At 35.3% G+C, this 12,453-nt stretch overlaps 1 protein-coding gene across 1 annotated transcript in view; it reads left to right on the top strand.

Moving 5' to 3' along the window:
• The window catches only part of PCNX1 (pecanex 1), a 221,085-nt gene that overhangs the window by 176,489 nt on the left and 32,143 nt on the right, over positions 1-12,453 (top strand). The window contains exons 28-30 of the mRNA XM_051977680.1: positions 3,855-4,085; positions 4,816-4,916; positions 8,178-8,328. Of these exons, the coding sequence (XP_051833640.1) occupies positions 3,855-4,085; positions 4,816-4,916; positions 8,178-8,328 (483 nt within the window). The remainder of the gene's footprint in view (positions 1-3,854; positions 4,086-4,815; positions 4,917-8,177; positions 8,329-12,453) is intronic.

Here is a 12,453-nt window from a genome sequence, read left to right as displayed (position 1 = left end):
TGGAAACCCAAGCTGAAGAGTTCCCATAGTTTCCATCTATTCATTTACCTTTCTTAAATCAATCAACTTCCTCCATTTTCCAGATATCTTTTTTACAACAAATACAGGGGAATTCCAAGGACTTAGAGAATGTTGTAAGTGTCCTTGGTCAAGTTGCCTCCTGTACTATATCTAATAAGGCCTGAATTTTATCACTAACTAAGGGCCACTGTTCTACCCACACTGGTGTATCAATTTTCCATTGAATGGAAACAGGTGAGAGTGTAATCAGGCCTTCAACAGCAGCTCTGCCTAAAAAAGCCGAAGTAGTCAATTATAATCTTAACTGCTGTAAGATGTCTCTTCTCCATAAATTGATGAGGATCTTTTCAACTACAAAAGGAGTAAAAATTCCTGTTTCACCTTCAAAAGTCCATCTCATAGGGGCAGCACTAACTTCAGCTGCTATTGATCCTCCTACACTGGACATATAGGTGTCTGCCTTAATCTTTGGCCAATGACTGGGCCAGTTAGCATCTCTAATGACTGTACAATTTGTACCCATGTCTACCAACCCTTTCAATAATATGCCATTTACATAGATAGTAAGCATAGATGGTCAGCTGTAACAGCTGCTTTTCCTGGGTGATGTCACACATTGTCTACCTGTATTAGTGACTGGGATATTAGCTACACATTCCCCAGTTTCCCACATCAGTGTATGGATGGACACTGTTTTGTACGTACACTCAGGAGGTGAAATGGTCAAGCCTACTGTGCCTGGAAGCAAAGGATCCATAGGCTGGATAGGGACAGATTTCACCTCTCCAGGGGATATCTCAGTAATCCCAACTGCATACAACTCTATTCTCCCCAATTGTAATCCCTTTCTCCTATCAGATTGCTTCTCAGCTGATTGATCATGTCAAAATACTGAACTTCTAGAGACTCTCTGGGTGTAGCATCCGTTGCCATCATACCCCAAGTGTCTTTTGCCTGGGGCTCTGGAGCCGAGTTTTACTTCCTGTTTCCCTGAGTCAGTCTACATTCTGCTGCCCAATGGCAGCCTATGTTGCATTTTGGACATAGGGTTTTGAGTCTGGTTCTCCCACTCTGTCTTCTCTACCAACAATGAGCTTTCAGATGCCCTACTTTACCACACTGAAAGCATTGACGAGTCTCTCTGAAAGTCCCTTGCTGAGAGGGACCCTGTCTTCCCGTGTACTAGATCATAGCCTGGCTATAAAAGGTATTGGTGCCCACTGTGGCACAGCATCTTATGATCTCCTCTAAAGGATCATCCTTGTGTAGTACCAGAATAATTCTTCTACAAACCTCATTAGCATTTTCTTTAGCGAGTTGTCTTCTCATTATTCCTGTTCTTGCATTTTCACCAGTAGTTTGTATGACAGCTGTCAGCAGACATCCTATGAAATCAGCAAAGGGTTCATTTGGACCTTGTGCTATTTTTGTGAAGGCTTCCCCTGTATCTTTGTTTTCCTGGGAGAGTGCCCCATGCTTTGATAGCAGCAGAAGCAATTTTTTCACATGCGACTATAGGGTAATTAATCTGCACTAAAAGTGTCTACCTAAGGACCTACACCTATTAGTTGGTCAGAGGTGACTTGTATATTAACTCCAGTTTGCCTATTTTGTTGGACTTGTATTCTACATAGTTCACTATACTCCGTAAGCCACAACAAGTTTTGTCCAGATTCTAAACATGTCCTTGCTATAGATTTCCAATTATTAGGGGTTAAAACTTCAAAAGCCAAATTCTCTAATACCATCTTAACATAAGATGATGTAGACCCACAAAGAGTGCAAGCCTTTTTCAGATCTTGGATAATTTCCATATTAAGAGGAGTGTGTCTGCTTTCTTTATTTGAAGAGTCAAACTCTTCAATCACAGTTATGCTTCTGTTCTCTAATCAGATGTAACCTGTCCTTCCTCTTTACCTTTAACTAGTGCCTTTTGTAATCATGTCAGAGGGGGTGGACAAAGCTGCTGCATGGGTGGTGCTGATGGTGTCACTGCCCCTCCCTTCCCCCTTCCTCCTTCCTCCACCCAGGAAGGGTTAATTGAGGAGGGGAAGCTGAGGAGATGGGGAATGCCCTGATGGCTCCTGCTGTGAAGCACCACACTCCTTAATTAGTATACTTAAATATAAATATATATAAGTAAACTTAGTATACTTAAATTAACTCCATTCTTGTCTAATTCTTCAACTCCATGTTTTTCAGCTGCTTTGTCAGTACCATCCCTCTCTGGCTCTTTCTCCTTTATTTTAAAACTTGTGGGATTACTTAAAGCCAATTGAATTATGTTGTATATATAGAATGTTTCCTCAAGAATTGAATCAGGACCATTATCTTTGTATTATTCAAATAGTTGGTCTCCACTAGTTTCCACTTAATTGGCTCCTAATTTTTCTTCCTTAGAGAACCAAAAAGATGTGTATTCTAATATTTCTAAAAGTTCAATGATCTGTTCCCAAGTTACTAACAAATCTTGCTTCTCTATTAATTGTGCTTGCTACACACTTCCCTTAGTGTGGGGAAGGCTCTTTTCTTAGTATTTGCCCCATTCCAGCTGAAAAACAAAAGTGACTAGTTTACTCACCCTATTTCCAGGTTACGGGGACTTCTCCACTGAACTTACGATCGCATTAGTCAAACTGCTGAGTGTAGGTCCTTATGCCCCACATTTGGATGCCAAAATGTAATGTCTGGGCTAGCTTTCTGGAGGTGCTCCAGACAGGCCTTGATCTCAGCAGGATAGTCGCCACAAGGATGGTCAGGAACAGAGTCTAAAGTCTTTATTGTCTCCTTCACAGACTGTTCACTCTGAGTGACTGTGTCCCCAGATCTCTCAGCCCTTAAATATCCTATTACAATTACTTCATTACAGCAAACTGAAATTCTACACATGCTACACATACAGTATAGGTGAACTAGAGAACCAATATATCACTGTACTAAGTATATGTAAATTAGAGAACCATCATCTCATCAATCATATACATCTTGTTGTAAGTGTCCTTGTTTTAAGTGTACTTATCCAGAGTTCTAGCCCTCTACATCCCACATCTTCTTTCTCACAAGTTGGCTAAAGATTTCTCCTATTGATTTCCTGAGAAATTTGAGGTTATTAACTGTGAGCTTCCTCTACTCTTCTTTTATTCATTTTAAAACCCCTTAACTTCACTCCCCACAATTTCTGACAATGAGATGAACTTTCTTGCCAAGGCCAACTCTTTTCTATGTGTTTGTAATCCCATGCTGTTCTTCTTGTGTCCTTACATAAACTCTCCCACACCTTCTAGTTATATTCATGTTTCCCCTATATTCTGCTCCTAACTCCCTTCAAACACAACCTGTTCTCTATTCTTAAAAGATTTTTTTAAAACCATTCCCTGAAACTCTTGTCCCTAAACCTTTCTTCCCTTTCTCAAATTCTGAGAAAAGGCTTTCTACTCTTACTGTCCCCATTTCCTGCTCTCTCACTTTTCAACCTTTTTCATTCTGAGTTCTGATTTCATTATTCATTCTTTTCTCTACAAAATTATTAATAAAGTTCTAGTTGCCCCATATCTAACATATATAGGACTGCTTGCCATCTAGGGGAGGGAGCGGAGGGAGGGAGGGGAAAAATCGAAACAGAAGCGAGTGCAAGGGATAATGCTGTAAAAAATTACCCTGGCATGAGTTCTGTCAATAAAAATTATTTTTAAAAAAAAATGGTAGTCTTTATCTCCAATCCTTAGTAAAATGCTTTGCATGTGGTAGATACTTAATGTCTTAATTTGGTTTTGCATTTTAAGGCTTTTTTATTGCTATGTTAAAACCTTTTTGTTGTTGTTGTTGCAATTTAGGGTATCATCTATTATGTTACAACCTCCTCCAAACTAGAAGAATGGCTGGCCAATGAGACAATGCAGGAAGGACTGCGCTTATGTGCTGACCGCAATTATGTTGATGTAGACCCTACATTTAATCCAAATATTGATGAAGATTATGATCATCGACTAGCGGGCATATCCAGAGAAAGTTTTTGTGTGATTTATCTCAACTGGATTGAATATTGCTGTTCTCGAAGAGCAAAGGTAGGTATGCTTCAGTGTGCTTTGCACCCTTCTATGCTAGTTTCTCTCCTATGTATATTGCTCATAGTATTTGTTAAATGTGTGTGGAATTAAGTTGGATAATTTTTAATATATTTTTATCATGACCCATATATTTGACTATTAAGAGAGTTAAGACTTCATGTTCATGAGGAAATAAGAATAGCCTAGCTATTAACTCTGAATATGGTTTGTTGGAAGTATTTTTATTGAATAATAAAATGCCACTGTTTTTTCCTAAAGCTGTAATAAACTATTCCATGTGCATATTATAGTTAATCATGGTAATTTTACTTCTATTCTCTCGACTGATGATGGATAAATCCAGAACTGTTTGTCATTAGCTAGGCTTTCTCAATAATCTTTATTGTAGTAAAAGTTATATTTACTTATTAGGATGACTACTTCTGTTGGAAACTATTAGAAAAACTGATTTTAAAAGTTTTCCACTTGGTAAACTATAAAATAATGATTTTATTATATTGCATTTTAAAGCACCATATTAAATCTTGGGGTTACAAAATATTCATGGCTTATGCTAATGATTCACTTTCTCTTAGAACTAAATTTATTTTTATTTGGATTGTAAGTTGAAGCCATACAACAAATGAGAATTCCTTTATTTTATCTTTCTACTTGAATACTTCTTCCCTTCAGCCTGAATTATTAGGTAATCATCCATTATCTTGCTTTTTTCTACTTTTTTCCAAAGCCACTAGATGCAGATAAAGATTCTTCCCTAGTAACTCTTTGTTATGGACTCTGTGTTCTGGGGCGAAGAGCTTTAGGCACTGCTGCTCACCATATGTCTAGGTAAGAAAATGTCCCCTCTTTTTTTTTAATGATGACAGTGGGATGAATTATATGTGAATAACATCTCTTTATGAAAGTGTCAGTATTTTAATTTCCTATAGAAATCTCCACCATTTTTATTGGTTTAAATGCAATAGCTAAAAAGAGTTAATATTTACATGACTTATGAAATTTATTCTGAGTATGGGCAAACAAAAAGTGCTTTATAAAAATTTTTTAATTATTATAGTATGACATTTATCCAATTCACTATACAGTATAATAACATTATAAAACTCTTTCTTTTCTGTAGTGTTATCTTGTTTTAAAATAAATTTAAAATTAATTAAATTAATTTCAAATAAATTTAAACCTCTTATTTTTTATATACACTAAAACCATCATTTTATCAATAGAAATTTTCGAAATGTGATTTACTTTGTACAGTTCTTTCACATAGTTATAAAGTTAGCATTTATAAAATACAAGGCTGTGTATTCAAAAATTTTAGTGACAAAAATTTTGCTTTTTCTAGGATAAAATGTGAATTGTTTCCTTTGTCACTTAAAATCCTTCCCAGTTTGTCTCTCATAGTTTCAAATAACTCGCCTTCACACATATGACATTCATGCTATATCAGCCTATTTGTAGTTTCCCAAAATTGGCCTTTTGACTTTTGATCTGATTTTTTTCTAGTACAGCATAACAAATATGGAAATATGTTTAGAAGAATTGCACATGTTTAACCTGTATTAGATTGCTTGCTGTCTATGAGAGGGGTGGGGGAAAGGAGAAAGAAAATTTTAGAACACAAAGTTTTGCATAGATGAATGTTGAAAACTATCTTTGCATGTATTTGGAAAAATAAAAAGCTATGAAAAAATATAAGCTGGAACAAATCTCCCCTCAAAACCTACTCTGCTTTATTACTGTGTTCCTATACCTTGTCTCCGCTTTGTTTTTTATCCTTTCTCTCTCTGTGCTTTTCTTTCCTTTCTCTTCCCATTCATACTGATTTGTGTTTATCAGTGTCTGTCTCCTCTGTCACTCTCTTTTCTCTTCCCTTTTCACCATTCCTTCTATTCCCTCTTTATATCTTCTCCACTTCTAATTATTTAGATCTGAAATATATTTTTACTTTTTGTTTTTGCTGAGAACAGTTTTATGATTTCTTTTCCTAATTTAAAAATTGAGCAAGTTGAATATTTGTTTTCTACTTCTAAGGAAGAAAAAATAAGTTGTTTTTCTGTATGTTATCATCAATTGATTTTTTTTTCCCTCATGATCAATGAGAGAGACAAAAAGAGAGAGGAAAAAGAGATAAACTAGAATCATTTATTAAGTGCCTTCTAAATGCCAAACATTGTACTAAATCCTTTAAAGAAATCTTATTTGTTCTTCACAACAATTCTAGAAAGTAGGTGTTATCATGATGGCCATTTTATAATTAAGGAAATTAAGGCAGACATTGGTTAACTGACTTTTTCAGGTTTAGATAGCTAGTAAGTATTTGGATTCAAGTTTTCTTGATTTTAGGCCCTCAAGCCTAAGTCATCTAACTGCTAAATATTTTTAAAATTACCCTTTAGAGAAATTGTTTTTAAGCATTACAAATTTAAATAATATTGTAATGTCTTTCTATTCTTTCAAAGCTTCCATGAAGACTTCCCTCATCCTCTTAACTAGAAAGTGTATCCCCATCCAGTCTTTAATTTCTAATGCCTCTCTGAATCCTTTTGTACAACTTGATCATATTGTAACTTGTATTAGAGTTTTATGAATTTATTTTATCTTCTCTTTAAGTGCTAAGACTGTCATACTTTTCTTTCTATCTCCAGTGATGTTTAATTAATAAAATGAAAGTAGGTATTTAGTAAATAATTAAGAGAATTAAGAGCTTTGAAAGTAGTAAAGATTAAATAAGAAATAATATTAAAGATTTTTTAAATCAGTAGCCCATAAAATTGGATTTCATACTCAGTATGAGCCAACTGGATATTAGGATGGGCAAGAAAGCTAATAGACACTCGGACTACAAGCAGAGAAACCAAGCTTCTAGGGAATAACTCCATTGTCTTTTTCTTGAATAAAACCATATCCAACAATAGCATGTACGTGTGTTCAAAAATATGAAATAAATGGAAGGTGATTTAGGGAGAAAGCAATATTTGAGGGGACACAGAGGGGGTTGTCAGGAAAGACTTGGTATAGGAAATGGGAATTGTCCTGAGCTTTTAAGGAAACCAGGGATTCCAAGAGGCTGAGATGAAGATGATTTGTGTTACAAGCATGGGAATTAGATAGCATGTGCAAATATGCACAGAGATGAAATTTTTTTTATCTAAGAAAAAAAAAAAAAAACAAATAGACTAGTCTGGCTAGACCAAACTTATTAAAAAAGATTGAAAAGATAAGTTGGGGGAAAATTTTGATAAATTTTAAATTCCAAACAGCTGCATCCTGTAGTTAGTAGGAAACCATTGGAGCTTCTTAACCAAGGGAAGACAGACCTGTGCCTTAGAAACATCCTTTTGGCAGTAGGGCACAGGGGGATGTTTTGGCAAGGATAGAGACTCACTACTTGTCTGGAGTGTGGTTTTCCTTCTGGACACCACAGTGGAAAAAGGACATTATAAAGCCAGAAAGTGGTCAGTCACAAAGAGAGTCACACAAATCTGACTTATTCGGAGAATAGTTTTGCAAAATGCTTTACATGTTAAAATTATTTCCTACTCAGATTCAATTCATCCTCCATTTATTCATCTTGCTATATTTTGTTGTTCTGCAGTTGTTTTGGTCATGTCTACCTCATGACTATTTAGGATCATCTTGGCAAAGATACTGGAATGGCTAACCATTTCCTTTTCCAGCTCATTTTACAGATGAGGAAACTGAGTCAAATAAGTTAAGTGACTTTCCCAAAGTCACCCAGCTAGTCAGTGTCTGATGTCAGATTTGAACTCTGGTCTTCTTGACTCTAGATGCGGCACGCCACCTAGCTGCCACATGTCTTCCTATATACTTACATTTCATTCTGTTGCTTTCTATGTAAGTAATTTAAAACAAATATATTTGTAAAAATAAAACACAGGGAAAAAAAGAATTTCATTGTTTTAACTTATGTTTGATACTTTTTTGTTTTAGTCTCATCTTGGTTTAAGTTGTAACCAACTTTTAATTTCTATGAATATAATAGAAGGGATTAGAAAAAATATATATGTGTGTGTATATATATGTGTGTATATATATATATATGGCTTTCTCTCTCTCCAATAATCACAGTAATTTGGAGTCGTTCCTGTATGGCTTACATGCCTTGTTTAAGGGAGACTTCCGTATTTCTTCAATCAGAGATGAATGGATCTTTGCTGACATGGAATTACTAAGAAAAGTGGTAGTCCCCGGAATCCGCATGTCACTTAAACTTCATCAGGTAAGAAAATGAGATAATTAAGTTAGCCATAACCTCGTCTTAAGTTAAACTCACTATGTCTGCTTTCCAGAGCTGATACATCAGGATACTATTTTTACTTCACTAATACTTTTATAGAATGGGTTAGTCTAAATTAATTAAAACATGATTTTTAAAAAACTTTCTCTTGAGAAAGAGAGGTCTTCTATGGGTTTCTAATATTTTTTATGTTTGACTTATTTACATTAGAAGAAAATTGATCTGTTGATGAATTTTTAAAAATAATTTGGCATCAAGGTTATTTTAGATATGTTGCTCTAATTCATTTGAGGATAAGAACTGTATTGGTTGTTTGTATTTGTATTCCAGCACTTAGCATAGGGCCTGGATTATAGTGCTTAATACATGGTTTTTTTTCCCATCTATCCATTATTTCATAATCCTTCTCCCTTGGGTTAATGCAATATAGCCTCCTCTCCAGCGTATTAGAGCTTAGCCACTCATTGAAGTACAAATGTTAGTGAAAATAAAAACTACTTTGAGTAGAGTTAGTAATCCTTTAATAGTCTACACAGCGTAATAAAACACTCTTGATGAGATCAGATAAAGCTTTTAAACACCTCTAGATCATTTGGAGAATATATCTCCAAATAAGTACTGATACTTCTAATAACTCAACTTGACATTATTATCAGATCTGATCATAACTGTGATATGATTCATTAAAATGCATCTGCTGAGCTCAGCCATCATCGTGTCTCTATTATTTTTTGAAATAAAGGTTAAATTGCTCATTAAGTGATTTGACTATAGTTTAAATGTTGTAATTAAGTTGTTAAATTTTTTAGTTTCTGTTAAAAGCATTATTAAAATGAAGCTATCATTAAAAAAAAATTCTGTGAAGTATGATGCATTGTTTTTAAGGATACCAGTTAGAGTGTGCATACCCTTTGATCCAGCAGTGTTTCTACTGGGCTTATACCCCAAAGAGATACTAACGAAAGGAAAGGGACCTGTATGTGCCAAAATGTTTGTGGCAGCCCTGTTTGTAGTGGCTAGAAGCTGGAAAATGAAAGGATGTCCATCAATTGGAGAATGGTTGAGTAAATTGTGGTATATGAATGTTATGGAATATTATTGTTCTGTAAGGAATGACCAGCAGGATGAATACAGAGAGGACTGGCGAGACTTAACATGAACTGATGCTAAGTGAAATGAGCAGAACCAGGAGATCATTATATACCTCAACAACGATACTGTTTGAGGATGTATTCTGATGGAAGTGGATCTCTTCGATAAAGAGAGCTTTAATTGATCAAAGATGGACAGAAGCAGCTACACCCAGAGAAAGAACACTGGGAAATGAATATAAACTGCTTGCATTTTTGTTTTTCTTCCTGGGTTATTTATACCTTCTGAATTCAATTCTCCCTGTGCAACAAGAAAACTGTTCGGTTCTGCACACATATATTGTATGTAGGATATACTGTAACCCATTCAACATGTAAGGACTGCTTGCCATCTGGGGGAAGGGATGGAGGGAGGGAGGGGAAAAATCGGAACAGAAGTGAATGCAAGGGATAATGCTGTAAAAAATTACCCTGGCATGCGTTCTATCAATAAAAAGTTAAAAAAAAAAAAAAAAAAGGATACCAGTTAGAGAAAGGAAAAATCCATTAGGGATTAGGTAAATTTCTCCAATTAATTCCTGAAGCCAGGAAACAAAAATGGGATTTAAATGATTACAATACTAGTGGTTTAGTTTAAAACATTTGGCAGGTAAAAATTTCAAGCAAGTGTTTGTTTTATAGATAGTTATTATATGATGCAGACTTTTTTTTTACAAAGCAAAATTCTCCAAATGCAAAACTCATTTTCAGATTATATTATTCCTATGAAATAATTTGCAACATATTGCTAACCTCCGTTAGTAAGGGAAGGAAAAAATCCATAGTATGTCTTAGTATCATCTCTGGAGTTTTTATCAGTAACCTCCCAAATGAATTCCTTGTCTTCATTCTGTGCACACTTCCTGAAGTGCTACTTTGAGCAGTTTACTCTCTACCTTTAGTAAAACTTTCATTGTTTTTTAATGCTTTATAGATTAAGACCAAAGTCCTTACCATGACATTAAAGATTCTGACTAAAAATACCGACCTGTTTATCCATCCTTGTCTCTCTAATCCCTTGTGCATCAAACAAATTGGTGTATTCAATATCTGCCTCTCTTGTGCTTATACAATTTGATCCTTGTACCTTTACTTATATGCTTCTGTCAGCCTTAAGTGCCCTCTTTCAGTCTCTGCTTCTTGAAATCCTAATCATCTTTGGCTGTGTGTCCCAAGTTTTACAGTATGAATGAAATGAGTATTACGTTCAGAAATGACTGAAAATAAAATGGAGTCTTTGTAGAACTTTGTGGAGCCCTAAACTTTAGAGTCACTTTTCACTTGGACTGCAGTCCCACAGGGTATAAATGCCTCTGCAGTGGCCCTTTTCAAGGATCATTTCCCTCCTTTGCCCTAGTCAAGAATACTTACTTTTTTTTTTTTTTTTTTTTTGCTGAAGCAATTGGGGGTAAGTGACTTGTCCAGGGTCCCACAGCCAGGAAGTGTTAAGTATCTGAGATCACATTTGAACTCAGATCCTCCTGACTTGAGGGCTGGTGATCTCTCCACTGAGCCACCTAGCTGTCCCAAGAATACTTTTTAAAGGCAGGGTCATACTTATAATTATGGATAAGCTCTAATGGGAGCAGTTAGAATTGGAAGGTCCTGGAACCTGTCATTCTGGGGGAAGGAGTCAAAGGCTAATAACAACTTAGCTACAGCTGAGGCAGAACCTTTAGCCAGTACCAAAGCAGCAGGCCTTTTTCCTCTTTGAGTTACACAAATGCTACCAAGCTAGCCTGCCACAAGCAATTATCAGCAATCATAAAAGCATTAAATTAGCGACTGGACTGTTAATCACATTGAAGCCCCATTAAGACTCATTGGGTAGTCATGAAGACAAAAATCAAGGCCACCTAACTTCATTTTCTTTTTTTTTATAAGGTTATTAGGCTTTCAGATCAGAGGAATGCCTTAGATCTAGTCTATTTTTACAAAAGCATTTGAAATGTGAAATGAATTTCACAATATTCTTATAGAACATATATTTGATGAGAAATCACCCACTTTGTAGGCTAGACCATCTTATCTAAGTATTTCCTAAGGAGCCTATCCTGTTACTATTATCAGGTCATTTCTTCCAGACTGTCCTGTTTTCATAGAATGATGTGAAGAGGGATTCCATTGTTAAGCCTTCCAGACCTTCTTTTAAGACTCTCTTAACATCCCAGTATACATCCTTGTTACTCCTCCATCTTCCTGGGCTATAAAAAGTTCCATCCCTCCCAAATCAAGTTGCTCAATTAGTATGACTTTGCCTTGCCTAGCCCTATTTTGTTGAGCCCATGAGCTATTTTACTTAATAAACCCGTGAACTATTTCACTTAACAAATGGTAAGCCTTTGTAACTTGTGATGGATGTCTCTGATGATTACATCATTCTTTATACTGCAAATTGAACCAATAAAATGTTGTAATATTCTTTTCCAATTGTGCTCTCCCAATCTATTTCATATTTGTTACTTCTGGTGCCTTTATTTTCACATCTTATCTATCAGAAATAAGGTTTTTATCAGAGAAACTTGATGTAAAATTGTTTGGTATTAGCTTTCAGCAAAATATAGTTTCCCTGATTATCTCCTTTAATTAGGTCCATTTTTACTTTTGGCACTCAGTATTTGAATCCAGGTTCTCTGATTTGTTTCTAATATTCTTTTTACTGTCTTAGTGCTGTGACTTCAAGATAGGGGTAGAACATACAAAATTTTTATATATCAAGAAAATACATTTATGTGAAGAAGCAGAAGCAGTATTGTAATTGTATCACACTATATACTTTTAGACAGCATAAAAACAACCACTAATATTTAAGGTTCATTATCTATTTTATTTGATCCCCTTTCCCGATCCCAATTACCTGCTTTCTGTCTCATATAAATGCTTCTACTAAATATCTGAGTACATGTGTTTTCCTTTGTAGAATGTAAACTCCCTGAGGGTAGAGACTATTTTGCCGTTTTGTTTCCTTTCTACTTAG

This window comes from Antechinus flavipes, chromosome 2 (genome assembly GCF_016432865.1).
Source record: "Antechinus flavipes isolate AdamAnt ecotype Samford, QLD, Australia chromosome 2, AdamAnt_v2, whole genome shotgun sequence".
Taxonomy (NCBI): domain Eukaryota; kingdom Metazoa; phylum Chordata; class Mammalia; order Dasyuromorphia; family Dasyuridae; genus Antechinus; species Antechinus flavipes.
The sequence above is the reverse complement of the archived record's forward strand: the minus strand, read 5'-3'. Positions and strand labels throughout refer to the sequence as shown.